This window comes from Pimephales promelas, chromosome 21 (genome assembly GCF_988280905.1).
Source record: "Pimephales promelas chromosome 21, fPimPro1.hap1.1, whole genome shotgun sequence".
In the NCBI taxonomy this organism is placed as follows: domain Eukaryota; kingdom Metazoa; phylum Chordata; class Actinopteri; order Cypriniformes; family Leuciscidae; genus Pimephales; species Pimephales promelas.
In genome coordinates this window covers 18,576,769-18,598,343 of record NC_142789.1, presented here as the reverse complement: position 1 = coordinate 18,598,343, position 21,575 = coordinate 18,576,769, and the positions used below count along the sequence as shown (strand labels likewise).

General features: G+C 37.4%; 1 protein-coding gene and 1 long non-coding RNA gene across 10 annotated transcripts in view; both read right to left on the bottom strand.

The window, feature by feature from the left end:
* ppfia4 (PTPRF interacting protein alpha 4) overlaps nucleotides 1–21,575 on the bottom strand; it is a 129,842-nt gene that overhangs the window by 27,886 nt on the left and 80,381 nt on the right. For 7 of the 9 annotated variants that reach the window (XM_089125310.1, XM_039673671.2, XM_039673672.2 and 4 more), the window contains 10 exons: nucleotides 19,781–19,912; nucleotides 17,826–17,888; nucleotides 17,136–17,227; nucleotides 11,927–12,059; nucleotides 11,334–11,560; nucleotides 8,750–8,978; nucleotides 8,578–8,613; nucleotides 8,222–8,352; nucleotides 5,037–5,155; nucleotides 4,563–4,644 (listed from right to left, as the gene is read on the bottom strand). In XM_089125310.1, the coding sequence (XP_088981436.1) occupies nucleotides 4,563–4,644; nucleotides 5,037–5,155; nucleotides 8,222–8,352; nucleotides 8,578–8,613; nucleotides 8,750–8,978; nucleotides 11,334–11,560; nucleotides 11,927–12,059; nucleotides 17,136–17,227; nucleotides 17,826–17,888; nucleotides 19,781–19,912 (1,244 nt within the window). The remainder of the gene's footprint in view (nucleotides 1–4,562; nucleotides 4,645–5,036; nucleotides 5,156–8,221; nucleotides 8,353–8,577; nucleotides 8,614–8,749; nucleotides 8,979–11,333; nucleotides 11,561–11,926; nucleotides 12,060–17,135; nucleotides 17,228–17,825; nucleotides 17,889–19,780; nucleotides 19,913–21,575) is intronic. The other 2 variants (XM_039673677.2, XM_039673680.2) reach the window with 2 other exon arrangements.
* On the bottom strand, nucleotides 119–2,333 carry LOC148970447 (uncharacterized). The gene is made up of 3 exons (XR_016148683.1): nucleotides 2,171–2,333; nucleotides 703–893; nucleotides 119–191 (listed from the first exon to the last, which is right to left on the bottom strand). It is a non-coding gene; the product is annotated as an uncharacterized LOC148970447 (long non-coding RNA).

Genomic DNA, 21,575 nt, shown 5'->3' with positions numbered 1-21,575 from the left:
TTTGGAACAGCATGAGGGTGAGTAAATACTGACAGAATTTTCATTTTTGGGTGAACTAACCCTCTAACATTGCCTGTGTCAAAGAGAAGAAAACAATGAAGGAACATCCGTTCACTTACTTTCTGTTTCACTGTTGAGGAAGGATTCACACTGCATTCAGTCACAGCCACTGATGTCTCGTCACACAATTCCTGTAATTATGAGAAAGACAGGTACAACACTGAGGCAAGGATGTTTGCTAATTGGTCACTGCAACTAATTCTAGAATCAACCAAAGTCTTAATATCTAGTTGCCCTTTCATGGCTCCGTCGTGCACAAAGCAGACATATAAAACGTGAGGAGGAGAAGGCTGACACACAGATCTTGTCTATAAAGTCAGATAACATTATAAACATCAACATATCATTTCCTTTCCAGTGCATATTGGGTCTACAGCTTATCCACAATAAAGCAGCAGCTGACACATACCCAAAGCAACAGCTTTTCCTCAAACCCTAACCCTGACATGACGGTCCTCGTAGTGGAGAACTGTCCTTACATTTCAGGTCAGTGTCATGCCCATCCCCCAACACACGAGTTATGAAAATAAAGCAGAAATGCAGACTTTTTTTTTTTTAATAATCTGCATCATATAAAAAACTAAAATTCATGAAATACAGAACATGGTTGACTTTCAGTGATAAAGTCTTTGAGAGACTCACCCTTAAACGCCAAGGCCAAGAGGAATCCCCATAGTTGTATGTGACCTCTTCATCTGGAAAGATATGTCTTATAGTACACAGACACAGGTGTGGCCTTCCATCAACAATGATTGTCTTGACTTTGCAATTTGGATTTTTGTCATCATTCACCAACCGAAGTGGACCAAGCGAAGTGTCCTCTTTTGTTGCATCTATGTGGTGATAAAAAATAGTGCAGTAAGAATATAAGGTTCTAGTTGAACATTTGGGTTAGGCTATCCTTGGCTGGCCTATTTAACCTATACTCAAATACACATTGTGAAAGTTAACTTGACTTCCTAAGAATTTAATAGGTCAGATGATCCACATAAGGTAAAAAATAATAATAGCCCAGATGAACAATAACCATGTTATTAGAGATGAACCGATTACAATTTTCTAGGCCAATCCCAATTTCCGATTTTTCCTTGAGTTTGACCTGCCGATTTTAGCCGATTCTGATTTCATTTTTTCAAATCACTTCACATTACACACAAATATTTATTTTCTATCTTCTCTTTAATTGAACATTTTGCATAGAACATTTTTGAAAAGATAATTGCTACAAAACAGAACTATATCAAGTTCTCCTGGTGTGGGAAATTCACACACATCTGAAGTGCAGTGTTATGGAAGAACCATTTCCTTTTCACATCCAATAAACAACTAGAAAAAAATGATATATTTAATATAAATAAAATCGGCATATGTCAGACTGACTGGCCGGTCGCCGATCACGGCCGATCACGTGGAAATTGGTCGATTCCGATCACCAGCCGATCAATCGGTGCATCTCCACGTTATTGATTATCTCTAACTAATATGTTCCTAATGTTATGAGAACCCTAGCAAATCTGCTATTGTAATAGTGCGGCATGATTAACCATATCAAAATTGTAATCACTATGTCAAGCTTATGCGATCAAAGTGCTGCAATTTTATGTAAAATAAACAATGGGCTGTTAACACAATTAACCCAGCATCTGTTATTTTTTGTCATCCTTTGGCTAGTATTACATGATAATGCTCTCATGCGATTGCTTAAAACCATTCACGCGAGACAAGTCAAAAGAAAGCGCGCATCCGACTGTGACTCACAGAAAGACGTGTGCCAGTATCATGTGCATGCACAGACCGCGCGCCAGAATACAGTACAATTCATTTTTTTCCAGAAATCAATGGCTTATTGATCATTATAGATGTTATCAATCATTTAGTTGTTGTTGCTAGTTTGAGTTGAGAAATACACATTTCAGAATTATCACTAATCTGTGTGTGCATTTTGCTTTAGAACCAAGCAAGTCGACTCATGAAACTATTTGTTTATTATATCGCATTTGCAATATTGACCTCAAAAATTCCAATATAACATTTTCCCCAAATCATGCAGCCCTATATTGTAATAATAATAATCATCATAATCATAACTAAAAAGAAACAGCCAGCTTACCAATAACGTGTTTCATTCCATGTGAAGTTGAACAAGTAGTTGCCTTAAACATCTTTAACATGTTTACTTTGAGAGAGAATCCCACGGTATTCAACAACAAAGGTGGATGGTTCAATGTGCTCAAGTGCAAACACACCTCTCCCTAAAAGGGCAAAATAATATAAACAATAAAATTAAATGAATAATAAAAATAAAACATGAACCCAAGAGCACCTATATGTTACACAGTTAAACAACCTATCATTTTAAAGAGTTAAAACCTGTAAAAATGTGTACTGTAATATGAGGTGCAGGAAATAAATAAAAAAAAAAAAAATTAAGCATTGGTTTTCACTGTGATATTAATTGTAAAATTGTGAAAATTGACATCCCTACTGTATACATAGTTTTAAGTATTTATTTAAAAGTAACAATAATAATTATAAAAATTGATTAATCTCTTAACCTTTACGAAAATGAGCAGCTTAAATGTGTGAATGTGAAAGATCATGTCCAGACTGCCAGCAATAGGGGTACTTTTCATTCTTTCAAATGCATGTCTTGTCTACTTTATGATTTAATTTGCCTGCAGTCTGAACATGGTCAAATTGCCTTGTGGTGCACAATCAATTTACCTTTTAATGTGTTGATTTGTCGTCCCTCAATGAAGGCTTTGTCTTTATCCGACAATATGTGTTCTTTTGCATCCTGCTCAGGTTTTATTCGCTTCTTTCTTAACATGTTGACTGAAAACATTCCAGAAAACATAATTAGTATGTAGCCTATAAGCTTCATAATATACAGTTCATTATCGTCAGACTGTAGTCTATATCAATATATACAACATTTCAAGTCAAGTCAAGTCAAGTCACTTCACACATAAATAGGTTTTTAAGACTTGTTACTTTTGATAAGAAACAGTCACTGATTTCAAATTCAGTCCATTTTAATAACATTTTATCACTCCTTAATGTGGTGCCTCAGATCAAATAAAGCCAAACTCGTTACGTTAGAAAAATTAACTATAGAGAGAAAGTTTTAGAAAATGTTACAGGTATTACACCTATTTAAACATTAAAATAATCAATAAAAATAGAATCGAAAGAATGTGAATTAAAATTGAATGGAATCATAAAATGTCTGCTAATATCCAGCCCTAAAATAAATCAACTAAAGTTAAATAGTTTTGTCACATAATTCTATTGACAGTAACGTTACATTAACGAGCCTACTTTTACATTATTTTTCGTTTCTGCTTATTAATATATTTCTGTATCTTACTGTATTAAACTGTAAATTCATCCACTCAACTTTACCAGTCATCGTGATGACAACATAGATTTGATTTATTTCAAAATAAGTCTATGAACAACAAGAGAATTTCGTTTGTAATAAACAAAACAAAAAAAAAGTGAATAGCATGTGCAAGATGTTTGGGGACGCCCTTTTTAAATGCCTATGGACTGATATTAGCGGCCATGTTTAAAATAATGTAACTAACGTTATTTAAAACTGACTCATAACACTTAACTCCATAAAGGTAGAATATAAATAAACACACTTACCTTCCTCGTGATAATCTCCCGCAATAGCTCGTCAACTTCGCTCGAATTCTGCTAATTAATAATCTTCTCTTCTGATTAATCACACCGTCACAACACACAGGCGATAGAGATCAAATGCGCAGGCGCGGCGCGCTGACTTTGACGGACGTGAAAAGCAGCCAATCACTGACGAGGATTCCAGCGTTCCACCAATGAATCGCGCTTGGGCGTGGTCTGGGTGTATGAAATGTGTATGATACTGCAGTACCATCGAATTTCACATAGAGGGAGATTATACACTCTGAGCATACACTGATACACACTGAAAAACGGGTACAACGGATTTATAAGGACATATTGAGAAAAAGCGGGAGGTGGTTAATCGCTACCTTATAAGCCTTTCTACATTGCTCGACTTATGAGGACATTAGTGCTGTCCTCATAGTTACGGTATGTCCTCATAGAGTCGGTATGTATCCATGTGTTTTGTCCTCATAATCCGGTCGCACCAACGCACACACACACACACACACACACACATGGCAGGTGTTAATTAGGAAACCTATCTTTTTCTGTCACCCTAATGGTCAGGGGACAGAGATAAGATGTGAAGATGAGGACAGACTCAACAGAACGGTAAATTACACTTAAATGAGGCCCTGTTATTTGCCTACTATTAAGCGTTATTTGTAACTTGTTTATCTGCAGGAAATGGCCCTTTGCCATTGAATTGATTGGTCATTTGCTTTAATTGAGCCGTGTAACTAGGTAATAAGGATCAGGTCAGATTATTGAATGTCTCGGTGATTTGGTGTGCGTCAGTGTGAAGGAGCTGTATGAGTGAGAATCACAGAGGAGGGAAGACCTACTTTTTCTTCATCCTGCGGTCTCGCTCTGCCTGTGTGCCCAGTTTGCTCAAGGTCATGGTATCTCCAATACTCATCTCGAAATCTGTGACACAACATATTAAAATACAGATACTGTAGTTAAGGAGTATACGATCTTGGACTGCATTTGGTAAATAGACTGCATTTATATAGCGCTTTCACAGACCCAGTGGCCTCCAAAGTGCTTTACATTTTTATATTTACCCATTCACTCACTCATATACCGACGGCGGTGTCAGCCATGCAAGGCGCCAGCCAGCTCATCGGGAGCAGCTGGGGTTAGGTGTCTTGCTCACGGACAACTCGACACTTGGTCAGGTGGAACTGGGGATTGAACCACCAACCTTTCGGTTTGTAGACAACCTACATGAACCACTGAGCCACTGCCGCCCCAATTACTTAGTTATCTAAAATCTAATAAAAACGAGGATTTCCTGCGTGTCATGTTCATGGTACCTGGAATGACGGGTGGTGTCACCTGGCCGTCCCTGCTCGGAGGCTGATCAAAACGCGCTTTCTCCTTCTTGCCAAAAAGACGGCCAATGGAGGACTTTATACCCTTCTTTTTGTTGCCTCTAAGCAGAGAGAAAAAGAGAAAGTGAGAAAAAAATTAAATTGTGTGACTTTTAGCATCATAATAGGTGTTTACACAGACAGATTTGTGGTGACAAAGCAACCGGAAGTCCTAATTTATGGTGGAATAAGCAACTATTAGCAATAGCAAATTCACTTCATTTTATGAAAATAAGAAGTAAAGCAATGTGGGAATTGCAAATGGGTTTAGCAGACAGTGATCTTTCAGCGTATAAAGTTAAAAAGGAACAGCAACAATGGTGAGGCTTGGAGACCTTAATCACTGTCAGTATATTTTTTGGGATATAGTTTTGGGTTTTGTGATATCGCATTAAAAAAAACAATGGAAAGAAACGCCAATATGCACATAAACTGTAAAAATTCTCATTAACATATGCGCACAATTTTTGACGGATTTTTTTTAGCTGATAAACTATGAGAGAAACATTTATTTAATAAATCTCTCAATGCGCAACAAAAAAACTCACTTGACTTTGCTTCAAAAGATCATGGGAGATGGCATAACTGTACTAACCAGCTTTACTACTGTACTGTACTATAGCTGTACTACTATGCCTGAGCCAATGTCTGTCATCAAAATGAATTGGTATAATTACCTTCCAGAACTGACTTCCATTTCCCAACGCAAGATACTGTATCATGACAGCGTAAATTGTGTTTTGACTGCGTGGTCTGGGCCGCAAGTAATTTATTCTGTAGGAAAAACAGCGCTACAGTGGTTTCCCCAATTGCAGTAGCTTCCATTTTAATTACAGATATTTTGCACCAATTTCGATGGAAGTGGCCATTTTGTTCTCTTGAACACATTGGATGGAAACAGTGTTTAATTTGCAAATTTGGATGAAAATTAGTGCGGATGCATCACAGTGTCATAAAATGAAGAAAGAAAAAAAACAACAACAACATGTAAGACTGGAAACTGGTTATAGAGAAAATATCTGACCAGTGGCCTCTAAAGACAATGGCAAATTAACATTTGACCCCCTACCCCCTTCCTCTGAGCATCTTTTCTATATTTTCTCTCGCTCTCTCTCAGTCAGTAACACTGAAAACTCATACAAGAATATATATGGTTTTAATGTGAATGTGATAATCTTTAAGGATTGTTTAGTATTGTTTTAAAGATCTCAGTGTGACTGGTAATAATGTCTTATTCCAAAAGAAGTAAATCAAAAGGTAATAAAGTTGTAAAATGCAAATTACAACTAAGCAAATGGTTACCTACTGGTAAATTTCCACTGGATCTTACATATGAAATGAGGTCTTTCTATATAAGAAAAATGCAATTTGAGTTCAGGGCTGCATTTTATGTATCAGATCAGCCCATGATGCTGTCTTCAAGGCTCAGCATTCATGTAGTTAATATGTTGGGTAAAGTTCTCTCATCAAAAACATTTGATGGTTTCCATTGATTATCTTGTCGAATTGTAATAATACATTTACCTGACATAATAAATTGTTATATTTGATTATTCTAACAGACTTTGACTTTATTTTCATTAGAGTTAAAAGGAATAGTCAAACATTAACGTGCATTTAATAATGCACAGATATCATTGTTAAACCTTTTTTTTCATTTTATGGAGTCAGATGAAACGAGTTGATACATAAGATTAAATGTGTTGCATTTAATTAAAAATCACTTTGCCATGGGAAAGACAGAACACGCGTGAAACCTTCGCCTCAAATCAAACGGCGTCTTTGGATCGATTTTGTAGCCCTTTACAAACAAAAAAACAGTAAGATTGCACGTAGTGGTTAAAAACATTCATCTGAATGTTTGTTTATTTGTATAAAAAAAGAAGTGCAGGGAAAATGCTTAAAACCCACCCTGCGTGAGCTTCACCTTATACTCTATAACATGCACGATCATTTCTGTTCGTATCATTTTTATCTGCCTTCCCTGCAGAGAATTGCTTTGTTATTCCTGCACTCTCATTTGGATCTATTGAAGCCAGTTCAATCATACTGAAATATCTCCTCCCCTGACATCACCATAAATTTGTGTGAAGCATTACATTCTGAAAGAGTCTGGCTGCTCCGAGATGCCGTTTAACAACCTAACAAGGATCTGGAAGTAGAAAGGACAGAGGCAGACTAAACAAGAGCACATTAGGTTTGATTTCTCGCTTTGATTCAAATCAATGCGTATTAGTCTGAGAGTGCAGGTCTTATTTAAATTAAATTAGCCAGACTACAGAAGTGTGATTTTTATTCGACAATGCCCATGGTAGTTCATCATTGAAAACATCACACACAGCTAAAACAGCTCAAAGAGCTCACATAGAAGAAGATTCTCTAGAGAGAACATCTGTAAGGAACATCATTAAAAACTCAGCATCACTGATGGATGGCTAAATGCCCAGCAGGAAATCTTTTTGTTCTTTGTATAAGTGTAAGATTGGAAAGTATTTAGAGACACTGGGGCTCATTTATCATGTATGTAACATAGAAACGAGCAGAGAAATCATCTTACTGCCAATCCCATCGTACGAATAATCGGACGTTGATAAATGTTTGAATATATATATATATATATACACTGTGTATATGCACACACATTTATTTAGCAAAAAATACTGCAAATGAACTTACAGCATCTTTGACATTATCTTTCTACATTAGGGCATGTAGATGATAATACAATGTTCCATTTAAAGCAAATAATCTGCACAACGTATAACTTTATTAAAGAGCTGAAATTTAGACATGCAACTGTGTTTTAAACACAAGTTATGATTGACGTTTTTGGCTCAAAAATCTGTGTATGTGCGGGGAGGGGGTGCATGACACACCTGGAGGTGTATAACAGGGCAAATGTGACTTGCATGTGACTTGAACAAAGGCAAACTGGCACTAATTAACTACTTTGTAGATCCATAGTCTCAAGAGCAGTTGAGTGTGTGTGGGAGAGTCTGTGCCTGTAACAAACTCTCATCTGTCCTCAAGTGTGCCTGTTGGGTAAATTATGTCTCATCTAGTTCAATCAGAGAGGAATCTATTAGCACCTGAGACGTGATCGTCTGTGGATTTGTGTGTGCGTTTACCCTCGGCCATCCTCAAGGCTTCCTGTCAGCTGAGCGAAGTTCATTTGGTCTAGTCTGAGACTTCGGGGGGAGGGAGGGGGCGACGTCTCACACTTGATGGTGGCTTTGTCCTCTCGGGCCTCCACAGGGGACTGAGGCAATCAAACACACACACAAACAGACAACATCGTCACAATATACCCTAACATTAGCAAAAAGCTAATGACACCAAATCTTTCCCACTCCTCTGAACAGAAACTCATTTATATACTGTACTTTGTCACCTGCAAATAAACCCACACTTTATCCACAGAAGCTACACACACACACTGAGTTAGAACAAGCAAGCAGTCATTTAGAGATGAACACACACTTACAGCCACTCTCCTGCGGTGTTTCCTTAAATCACTAGGCTGAAAGTGTTAGCAGGAAGAAAGAGACAGAGGAAAAATACAGGGTGACAGATGATTAAGTGTTGTCAGTGTTAGAAAAGGGAGATTTAACAGGTTTAGCACAAATAAAAGCATTGCAATGTGAAGCAAGGATCACCAGGGTCATGATCCCCAACTCGTGGGCCGCTGAACCGGATGTCAGTTTTGGTGTGGATCGGCCACTGACGGGAGGCGATGAACTGGCCAGAGAGAGGGCGGTGACGGAGGTGGGGATGGAGGTGCGCGGGCGCAGGGTCACATTGAGCCCATCCATACTGCCGCTGTTCACTCGACTCTCAATCTCATCAGCCCGGAGCTCTGCTGATTCCCTCTCCACCTGGATCATTCTAGAACAGAAGAGATAGAGATAGAGAGAACATTCAGTACATGGACAGCAAGAACTCAAACGTCCTACAAAAAACACACACATCCCTAGACAGCATATTCTCTGAAGAATACACTTCAAATGCAAGCCAAACTCAAGTGTGTCTGAAGAGTAGTAAGCACATCTCCCAAGCTTTTGTTGGTCATCTTTTCATCCAGGAGGTAAATCTTATTTCTGTGCCACCAGCCCAAAACCAAATGGAACTGAAAAAACTATATATATGAAGAGTTCAGATGCAAAAGCCTCTAAGTGCCATTTGAAATTTTCTTCTGAAATGATCATTTTGATCAAGCTTATATATTTAAGTTCAGTAATTTCACTTAAATGGCAATGAAGATTACCTATTAATTGTCATTTAAGTGAAATTACTGAACTTAAATATACATCGCCGAATCATCGGAAGTTTCTTCACTGCAGGTGAAGAAACAAGAGAGGATCATAGGGAAAATGGCAGATCATGGAGACAAATGTTATGTTCCAGGCTGTGCAGGGGATGTGGGGACTTTTCATACCTTTCCCACAGAAAATAAATGTCAACAGGTGTGGTTGATGTTTATCTATAAGCAGATACCGCAACAGTTTAATTAAAAAAGTTATTAGTTTGCTCTGCCCATTTCACCACGGACTTATTTTCTAACCCGGGACAATATCATGCAGGCTTCTCTCAGCGTCTCATTCTGAAGATTCCATATAATTTTAATTGTGTCTATTTCATCAACACGTCAGGGGCTAACTACGTTAGTTTAGTTGGTCACAGATAATTTTAGCTCACTCAATCCTTCTAGCTAACGTCACATTCTCTACCACATAAGTTGAAGCTATTTATTTGACAAGGCATCTAACGTTAGTCCATTAGTTAAAATGTTTTAATTTCCGAAAACTGACGTATGATTATTTTGACCCTTCCAAATAAGGTAAAAACAGAACATTTCATTCCAAGGCTAATTTCTAGAGTGGAAAATGGACATGTAAAACCATTTTAACATTTTTAATGCCCTTAAATAAGCCACATACACCTTCTATGTAGATATAAGAGACACATTCAAGGGCACATTAATTTATTAATAATTAATTTAGCATAATTTACTGCATTTGCTATAGTACTTATAAGGTGATACAATATTCAATGTCAGCTATACCAATTTTTTTTATATTTAAAGTTATAAATAAAGTTATCCACATAAATTATGTAAATAATGCATTATCATCCAATTGCATGTCTTATGTTACATCTTAAAATGAATTATAAGTGCATGATGTGGAAAAATAAATGGCTGTATATTATAATATATTACAGCAGTGGCTAGAATTCATTGTCAAACCATAAAATGCACTACTAATATCCTTATAGGCCATTATGCATTCAGCTTTCATAGAAAGGCCATCAGGACTCTGCTTACTATTTATATTTATTAGTATTCATGCGGTGGAAGGGGAACTTGTCTGTTGAACCTCATGTGTTTAACCCACAGCTCAGCTCATGAGACAGCACTATCTACACATTTCAGGTGATAGCTCTGCAATTCTCTGGCATTTAAATTCATCCACGACTCAGAATCAATTTGTGTGATGGGTAGATTCAGCTTACAAACTGTTCAGCTTATTGCCATATATGACAGATGTTCTACCGCCAGCGCTTTGTGCTTCTGAAAGGAATCCAGACAGCTCGGTATCAGGACAAGCTTCAGAGGACTGTTTGGATTTAGACTGAAGTTTTCGGCCTGCCTGACAGTTTCTGTTACCGTAAGTTATATCTGCGGTCTGTCAGAGCACAGAGAAGCAGAGGAGGTAATATAAAAAAAAAAATAAAATAAAAAAACTTTCAGAGTGTGATACAGTATATATTTCATGCAGTAGTGTACTTACATTATCCCAAAAATGTGTAAATCCAGAGAAATTCCAACTCTGCTCTCGTGTTTTAATAGGCAGGTAAGCAAATATATAATGTACACATACAGTTATATTGCACTTTGTGTGTACTTCAGTAACGCTTTTTAACAAGTCTGGTGAACAAGTCTATGGCAGTGAAACTAAATATAGTATGTGGTGCATAAAAATATATAGCCAATACTTTCAAACTGTGGATTTGTTCAAATTTACTTTTAGGGCGATTGTTTTAAACGTGTAAAACTACGCAGCATTAACCCACCAAAACATTTGACAAATAGTTACATATAAGTAACAGGCTAAAATAGCATTACATTTCACTTTCCTTTGCAGCAAATTCATTACGGTGACATAAAATGTCAAACGTACAGGTAACTCCATGTCCCAGTTTTCCATGTTACGTCTTCCTTTAATAGTCTCTATTTCTAACCTGATTTCCTCATTGATGGCATCCAGCTGTTCTTGAAGCATGAGGGCAAGCGTCTGGGCGTCTGAGTGCCCGCTGGGGGACAGCATATCGGCTGAGCTGAATATAGTCTCGCGGTCTTCATCATCCAATTCAGACAGCTCAGTGTCGCTTCCCATCAGGTGAGTCCGGCTGGCCCGTAAGCTGGAAGGTTGAGAGCGATCCCAATCCTGCTCCACCATTGGCAGGATCTAGGAATAAAGACATACAGTAGATCAGTGCACAAATCAATATTTGGAGGATTTTTTTCAAATCAGGCTTCCAGAATTTAGTGTTTCAGTAAGATCTGGTGTGCTAAAAACATGTTTTATTGTGGATTTGAGAACCCGGAACTTACAATGAACACATCCAACGGGGCAACAGAAAAGAACAGAGAGAAAGAGAGAGATATGACTGAAACAATAAACATTGTTCATGTCTGTTAGTTTAGAACAAAGATTGTCAGTGACTTGCACCAGTTATACAATTGCTCATACTTAATACATGCTAGTACAGAGAAGAGAACAGGAAGTTTTGGTTAAGACAGCGACAGAATGTGAGATGTGTGACATTGACACCTTCATCGGTTCATCCCTGAGTGCCACCAATCGACCTTTCTGAGCCCGTCGTATGACCCCTGTGGAGGAGTAATGATCCCCCTGACCTTCCACCACTGAGAACCGCAAGTCTGTGGCACTGCCAACATGAGACCTAATACAGCAGATAGAGAGACAGAAAAAGAGGCTCAAATACTTAACTTGGCATGTTTACGGATATATAATTATTAAAAAAAATTAGGGCTGTGCAAAAGTTAATTGCGATTAATCGCATCCAAAATAAAAGTCTGTTTTACATAATATATTTGTGTGTGCTGTATATAATTATTTTGTATATATAAATACCTATGCATGCATGTATATATTTAAGAATTATTTGCGCTTAAATTCTGTATATATATATAAACACATAATCTACACTCACCGGCCACTTTATTAGGTACACCTGTCCAACTGCTCGTTAACACTTAATTTCTAAGCAGCCAATCACATGGCGGCAACTCAGTGCATTTAGGCATGTAGACATGGTCAAGACAATCTCCTGCAGTTCAAACCGAGCATCAGTATGGGGAAGAAAGGTGATTTGAGTGACTTTGAACGTGGCATGATTGTTGGTGCCAGAAGGGCTGGTCTGAGTATTTCAGAAACTGCTAATCTACTGGGATTTTCATGCACAACCATCTCTAGGGTTTACAGAGAATGGTCCGGAAAAGAAAAAACATCCAGTGAGCGGCAGTTCTGTGGGCGGAAATACCTTGTTGATGCCAGAGGTCAGAGGAGAATGGCCAGACTGGTTCGAGCTGATAGAAGGGCAACAGTGACTCAAATAACCACCCGTTACAACCAAGGTGGGCAGAAGAGCATCTCTGAACGCACAGTACGTCGAACTTTGAGGCAGATGGGCTACAGCAGCAGAAGACCACACCGGGTGCCACTCCTTTCAGCTAAGAACAGGAAACTGAGGCTACAATTTGCACAAGCTCATCGAAATTGGACAATAGAAGATTGGAAAAACGTTGCCTGGTCTGATGAGTCTCGATTTCTGCTGCGACATTCGGATGGTAGGGTCAGAATTTGGCGTCTACAACATGAAAGCATGGATCCATCCTGCCTTGTATCAACGGTTCAGGCTGGTGGTGGTGGTGTCATGGTGTGGGGAATATTTTCTTGGCACTCTTTGGGCCCCTTGGTACCAATTGAGCATCGTTGCAACGCCACAGCCTACCTGAGTATTGTTGCTGACCATGTCCATCCCTTTATGACCACAATATACCCAACTTCTGATGGCTACTTTCAGCAGGATAATGCGCCATGTCATAAAGCTGGAATCATCTCAGACTGGTTTCTTGAACATGACAATGAGTTCGCTGTACTCAAATGGCCTCCACAGTCACCAGGGCTGCGTCCGAAATCGCGTACTTCCATACTATATAGTATGCGAAAAACAGTACGCGAGCAGAGTAGTATGTCCGAATTCATAGAATTCGAAAAACAGTAGGCGAGAAGTACCCGGATGGCCTACTACTTCCGGCGAGATTCTGAAGTGCGCATACGATGGACACTTTACTATCCCATGATGCCACGGGAGAGGAGGAGTTGTCGTTATATTTGAAAATGCCGGAAACCGGAGACGCGGGAGTTTTCCACTGTATATGGATTTTTCAAGTGTAAGTACTATATTAAACACTTTTTGTTTATTTGTGGTGAAATTGTGTTTGTTTAACATCATATAAGTAAACGATTGACTTGTTAAACGTTTAAATAATGTAAATCGCGGGTGCAATTTTCCGATTTGGCTGCAAAATGACACTTTTGTCTTTGCCATTATTACCGAACTGAACGAGCTAATGCATGTCAGCTAACGTTAGATAACTTTGTTTTCTTTGTTTCGCAGTTGAATGAGATGCTTACACAACTTTTATTTATTTTAATTTTAAAACGATTAGGAAAATCAGGTGGAAATTAGCACTTAAGTGCTACAACCTGCAAATGCATCTCTCCTTTTTAAGGTTAATGTATATTTTGCATTGCCCTTGTTCAAAAATTAATGAATTAAATTAAATTTTATTTTATTTCTCCTTTACCGGTGTTGTTATTATGAAATATTTGTTGCCTGCATAGCAAACTACTGTTAACAAGTGTACCTCAACTTGTCAATGTAACATAGACTGATCATAGTTCATCACATGTTAAATCCTGTGTTGATTTTGGAGGGGCAAAATGATAAGATTAAGAATATTTAGGATTCATATTCATAACCATGACATAATGACACCTTTATAATCATGACATGACGCATGTCATTAATATTAAGGTGGTTTTATGCATGTATAACAGCTGTCACTAAATGTTATTTGCTCAATTATGGTATTTTTAATGCGAATATGACAGTTTGAGATGTCTTTGTCATGACAACTTGACATAAACCAATAGGCCTACATCATAACCTGTCAGTGTCAAGTGTGTCTCACTCAAACAATGTCATATTTGCAATTTTACATAAAAAAATTAACAATTGAGCGAATGACATTAATGACAGTTGTCATAAACCCTCATTCACATTAATGATATGTGTCATGTCAGTCTTATGCACACCCCTTCAAGTAAAGTGTTACCATTCTTTTTTTATTATTATTTTAATAGTTCACCCCAAAATGAGAATTCTGTCATGCAATGATTTAACAAATTATGTTTTACAAGCAAATTACAGTTATATCTGAAAAATATATTGTCTGTGACTATGAATGCTGCACTGTAGAGAAATAGCCACACACTTCAGACACCATTAACATTTATTTGCTTTATTTTTGTGTATTATCTTTTAAATGGATGCAGAATACAAAGCTTAAAACAAAATCACATAACTTTGGCATAAAGTAGTATAATAGAGCTTAAAGCACTACCAAAAGGAAAAGTATTAAAACATTTTTATTATGGTGTCACCATGAGGAAAGACAATGAACTTTAGCAGCTTTAGTAAGGTAACTTTCACAGGTTTCTAAAAAGATCTAAAGGGACTTTGATAATAGCAATCTCATTTGGAGGGCATCACTAAAATTATTCAATATGTTTTGTTTTTTTCAAGGCATGTTTACAAGATGAGGCAAGGATACCCACCATCTCCAAGGATGCACTATCCTGCAGATGGAAACAGGCGGCCAGTGCACACAGGCTGTTCTTCAGCACCCGGGCATCGTGCACCGACCCAAGATACCCAACAAAAATGTCGAGGAACTTCCCCTTGTGGTCAGTGATGGCCTGCAGCTGAAAATAATTAAGCAGCTTTCTGGTTGAAGTAGCACTGGACGTCACTTGCTAGTGGTTTGATGCGGATGTGACAGCCATCTATTGCACCAGCTACTACACTGACAGCTGGAGACCCTGCCAGCTGGGTAAAACCTGCTCCCACTGCCTCCTGGTCGTCTGCACTGGGGAAAGCGATAACCTGTCTCAAAGTGCCGATGACTGCCTTGCTCATTCTGTGCATAATGTCGTGCACAGCAGACTACGGGATGTCATAGACGAGTGATGCTACCCGGTATGATGCTGCATGGGCCAGCCAGTAAAGGAACACCAGCACCTCGACGTCCTTTTCCCACCCATGGTCGCAATCTGCTTTCACTACAGCAATCAGGGACTGGATGGACTGCCGTGAAAGTCGGGAGGCTGCTGTGCCAATTCTTCGGCTGTACTTTGAAGATGGAGCGGACCTCCACCCCGGTCCGCTCCTCCACCCCGGCCGAAGGATTGGCACAGCAGCATTCACGTGGCAGTAGGTTGTAGGGCTCACAATCTGTAAACATTTATATAGTTTTAATATAAAATACAATTTGAATCAACAAGACACTTGTTTCCTGTGTTTGCTTATTTATAAATATAAATATATTAGATCCCATTTCTTATGCATGATGTATTTGAATATGTCTGTGTGTGTGTGTGTGTGTGTGTGTGTGTGTGTGTATATATACTTATATATGATAATATAAAAGCTTTATAAAAACTAATTCTTGACGAAAATGTAAGATGTCACTTTAAATCTGAAGTCAAGTGTGTGTGTGTGTGTATATATATATATATATATATATATATATATATATATATATAAAACATTATATTTGACTTCAGATGTGGTGGTTTAAATGAATTATAATTTTAACAGGCTTGTATATTTGTGTTTAGTTATTTCACTGTAATGGCAATGAAAAAAACCTATTGCCATAAAATATAACATTCATTATATATATATATATATATATATATATATATTTGACTTCAGATGTAAATTGACATCTTAAATTTTGTTCTAGAATTACAGTTTTTATCAAGCTTGTATGATATATACACACACACACACACACACACAGACAAGCAGGCACACCGCTTGTGCTATTATTACCATCAATGAATGAATCAATAGAGGGAACAGGTACACACATGCTTACAAATGTATAAATAGGTAGGTAAATAAATGCTACTTACGTTATTTGAGAAAATCCGCAAAAGCTCTCGATGAAGGCATGATCTACGACCAGCTGGAAAAACGCAGATGAAAACAAAGCAAAACAGCGCAAAGGTGGGCTCTTTAAATTTCCGCGCTGTTATGACAGCGCATGACACGTGACATTTCCAACATGTCGCATGTAGTACGTCCGGAATTCATTCATACTACCCGTATTCATACTATATAGAACGTACTTTTTTAACGGTCGCGAAGTACGTTCTTTTTTAAATGTAGTACCTACTCACATAGTACGCGATTTCGGACGCAGCCCCGATCTCAATCCAATAGAGCATCTTTGGGATGTGGTGGAACGGGAGATTCGCATCATGGATGTGCAGCCGACAAATCTGCGGCAACTGTGTGATGCCATCATGTCAATATGGACCAAACTCCCTGAGGAATGCTTCCAGCACCTTGTTGAATCTATGCCACGAAGAATTGAGGCAGTTCTGAAGGCAAAAGGGGGTCCAACCCGTTACTAGCATGGGGTACCTAATAAAGTGGCCGGTGAGTGTATATTATATAAATATAAATATTTTATATATGAATAACACATTTTCTTAAACATATACATGCATGTGTGTGTATTTATATATACAAAATAATTATATACAGCACACACAAATATACTATGTAAACACAGACTTTTATTTTGGATGCGATTAATCGCAATTAACTTTTGCACAGCCCTAAAAAAAATACAATCATCATTTTAAATCTGGATGTCACCTAGGATATGTTCCGTCTCCATATGCCCCGCTCCTGCGCTTCAGGTGATCGAGTTCGGCCCGTAACTTCTCAATCTCCCCAATGAGCCTCTCCTACACAGCCAGAAAACACTTGATTAGTCCAGCAATCTCAAATCAATGTACTGTAATTCTTTTTCAGTTACAAGGAAAATTGCTTTTACAGTATATACTCGAATTGAGAATTAAAAAAAAAAAACATTTAAATTAGATGTTTTTTAAAATACCTTGCAAAATACATTACTGTTGTAATGTAATTAATTAATAAAAAATAGTAAATAATTAGTAATGTAGTAATTAATAAAAAAGTCAGTAATTAATAATTTTATTCATCAAGGATGCATACAATTTATCAAAAATGACAGTAAAGATATTCATAATGTTACAAAAAAAAATCTCATTTTAAATTTCAAATAATCCTGCAAAATATTAACACAAAACATATAAAGAAGCTGTTTTTAGCATTAATAATATTTGTCAATATTTAATGTACAATGTTTAATGACAGATATAGACTCATACACTAAGTTCTTTATACAGTGATATAAATATCTTAATTTAAAGTCTTGATGTAATAAGACACTTTATGCTACTCAGTTAATTCTTGCAATTCCAACATGTCTGACTGTTGTTGTTACTTGCATATCTGTGTGATATTAGTGAGCAGTGGTACCTTATTGTGATGAAACTCCTCCAGTTGTTTTTGGGAATTCTCCAGATCATGGATGAGTGAATTCTTTATGGGAAAAATAGAAGAAGAAAAAAAAAACCCACAGGAGAAACAAAGTTGAGAATAAGCTTCAAGCAGCAATAACCTGCATATTCTCTCTCTCTCTCTCTCTCTCTCTCTCTCTCTCTCTCTCTCTCTCTCTCTCTCTCTCTCTCTCTCTCTCTCTCTCTCTCTCTCTCTCTCTCTCCCTCTCTCTCTCTCTCTCTCTCTCTCTCTCTCTCTCTCTCTCTCTCTCTCTCTGTGGCGCTTCAGCCTGTCCCTTCACATTTGGCCATTCGGTCTATTCTGTCCTCTCGGCTTACAGCTCAAAAGAGAAACGAACTGGGCTATATTAATTCAAGCTGAATAGGGAACCTTTACATCTGTTTTTTACAAGCTATTCCTTGTGCCATTTCAGTATAAGCCTTCTAGGTCTTCCTATATAGCCTTGCACTCTCGCTAGGGTGTAGTAGGCAGAGTATAAATACGGAAATTTAGCCTCACTCATTTCTTTAAAAAAAAAATATAGATTTTTTTTTCTATCATATATCTAATGCATTTGTGTCCGTTTTGACTAGGAATTTGTACTTAATATGAAAAAAATAAATAAAGATTAAAAATAAATAAAAATAACCATAAAGATTTTACGAATTTTTTCAGGTTTCCCTATACTGCCTTGCCGCAGCGCAGCGCAATTTTATTCACCCTGCTAGGTACCATAGGTAGGTAGTCTGGATACCATGGACCAAATTTTCGCTTCATCTAGGGAACCAATCACAGACCGGGGAGGGAGCAGCAAGACGATGACGACGTCTATGTGACACACTGAAGCAGTTTGTTTATACCTATGGATCCAACATGGCAGCAGACGCGAAGTTACCTTTCAATGCAAGCGTCAGCGTAACTACATCATCACTTGCAGACATGCAAGAGTATTCACCCTGGAAGCATTATAGTGTCACAGCAGTGGCTCCAAAGCTCATAAGTACTAAGACAACTATACATTTGTTTTTAGTAATTGGTCATTTATAACACTGATAGTCTTGAAAGTTTGTAATAGAGAGATGTATAACATTTGCATATACTATTAATGTTAAACAAAACAACCCAGAAAATGGCTCCAATCTATTAGTTCGATCATACTTTCGATGTGTTTAAAAGACTGCAACTCAAAAAAAAAAACAAAAAAAAAAACACACGAAAAAAACAAACACTAAGGTTTGATTTGGGTTGTGCTAGCCTATGTAGCTGTCTGTGTGCTAGTTTACTTTAGGTTTTTTTTTATTATATATAATACACAAAATTTACCCAAACTGAATAATTTAAAACAAGTTTTTACTGTTTTTAAATCTTCTATAAATGTTTTTGAGTCTTTATTTTCTTTATTTGCCTACTCTGTGCAGTTTGGGCTCTTTTTATGTGAAATCATATTTATTTTTGTCCATCAAACATGTCCTTTCACTTTAATTGAGCGTGAGCAGTGCATCAAAAAACAGATTCGACGCCGAAACACCCGCTTCACTGCTACTCACGTGCTGCTCCTGATTAAATTACAGCTTTTATTTCTGAAGATTGAAACGTGTATTAAAAACACTTTCATTTCTGAAGATTGCTCTTAATATCTTGTTAAATGAATAAGTGTGTACACCAGTATAGACCATTTTGCAAGATGTAAACACTGGTCTAGAAACACTTCCTGTTTCAGTTTGTAACTGTCTTCTTTATTTCACATGTAAAGAAAAATATCTTAAAGATGTTTGTTTAACTTTTTGATTCAGTTTTATATGTTCTGTTGGTTGTATTTTATCCCAGCTTTTATGTAGTGTTAAAAAACTGAAACAGGAAGTGCTTCTGGACCAGTTTTGTTTACATCTTGCAAAATGGTCTATATGTGCAGGCAGGCATGGTAAAATCCATACCTTGTCCTCCAGCGCAGCCATGCGCTCCTTCAGGTGCAGCTGAAGGCGTTCATTGGACTCGGTGAGGAGACGGTCCACAGTGTCAGAAAGACGTTTGTTATGCTCCTCATTCATCTTCTCCCTCTGTCGAGCCTAAGAAAGCGTGAGGGAGTAAATAGAGAAGAGGAAAAAAAATGGAAGTATGAAACAATTTATTTTAACAGTAAACAAGATGTTTAGAAGAAAATGTGACATGGGATGGCTATAGGATTTTTTTTTTTTCTGATGATATACTGTATGCACAGTATAACCAATAGAGGGCAGTATTACACCCTAAAGCTCTGTGAACATATTCCAGGAGTTTTACGTCAGATTTTTAAGTCTCGTTCGTGATGTTAAAACAGCTGACTCTGGCGGTTTGCATTTTGATTCAGAAAGTAATACTAACTTCTCACATATTTCTAAAGGTGTGTATTCTGTGATGATCCCTCTTGAAAATGAATAATGACAGTCCTTGTACTTGAATGCAGGGGTGATGACTTTTAAACACAGTTGTGGTGGGATATGGGCACTCAGCTGCCTGGCAACACAATCTTAATTTTCTTTTGGTGGCAAACAGCCTTTAAAATGTAGTCAACACAGAGCTTTGTGACTGTCAGGGGAAGAATTCAGACTTAAGCTCAGTCTCAGGTGCATGTATCAAGGTTTAATTAAGGCTGACTCTCTTTGAGTGCTTTAGGTCATTACAACCATCAGCTCACACACAGGAGAAAATTAACCATGCATGAATTATTCAAAATCCACATATAGCAGCCAATTACAGCTCTGCTCTCACTGGGGGTGGGGAAATTCATCTGCAAGATGAGCTAAAAAATGTCCCATATTCACAGAGCAGCAGTGGTGGAGGAAGTACTGAATCCCAGTACTTAAGTAAAAGTACAAATAAACAGATAAATATTTACTTTAGTAAAAGTAGAAGTAACACAATGACAACCATACTTAAATAAAAAGTAAAAAGTACCTGATTTTAAATGTACTTTAAGTATTAAAAGTAAAAGTACTTGCATAACAATTCATTCTCTTTATGTCTATTTTTTTAAAACATTTAATTCTAACTCGTTCCACCTAATACTCCTATAATGATGTTCAATAATTATGGAAAAAAATTGTTGTCACCATTTCTGAAACAAGCTTGCAATTAGGCAATATGCACATCATGCTTATCCTTACTATATGTTAATAACTATGTTTGGCAGTAAACGCGATTAATTTATGGTGTAATTCTGAACCTCTTGGCTTGCAATAATCATAATCAAACGTATAGGCCTATTATACACGGTGCGTTTCCTATGCACATAAAAACAAATTTTTGCGTATAAATTGCACAATAAACACACTGCGTGCGAGACGCATTTAGTGTGACCGGGTTGATATATCTATGGCAACCAAACGTCACTGGTGAGACAAACGTGCAACGGACGAACGGTCAGATTACGTTTTGGCAGGGGAAAAACTGACCAGAAAATGTAATGAAAAGTAACAGAAGTTGTAGAAATGTAGTGGAGTAGAATGTATAATAATTGCTGCAAAATGTAACAAAGTAAAAGTAAAAAGTATGCACTATTTATTCTACTTAAGTAAAGTAAAGATACGTGAAAAATGTACTTAAGAAGTATTTGTACTTCGTTACATTCCACCACTGCAGAGCAGCGGCATATGCGTGTGTGTGTGTTTGTACAGGAGTGCTAGCTTAGCAATCTTTGTATCCTCAGTTTCTGTGAGAAACACAAGAACGGGCAAAGCAGCACAGGCTAAT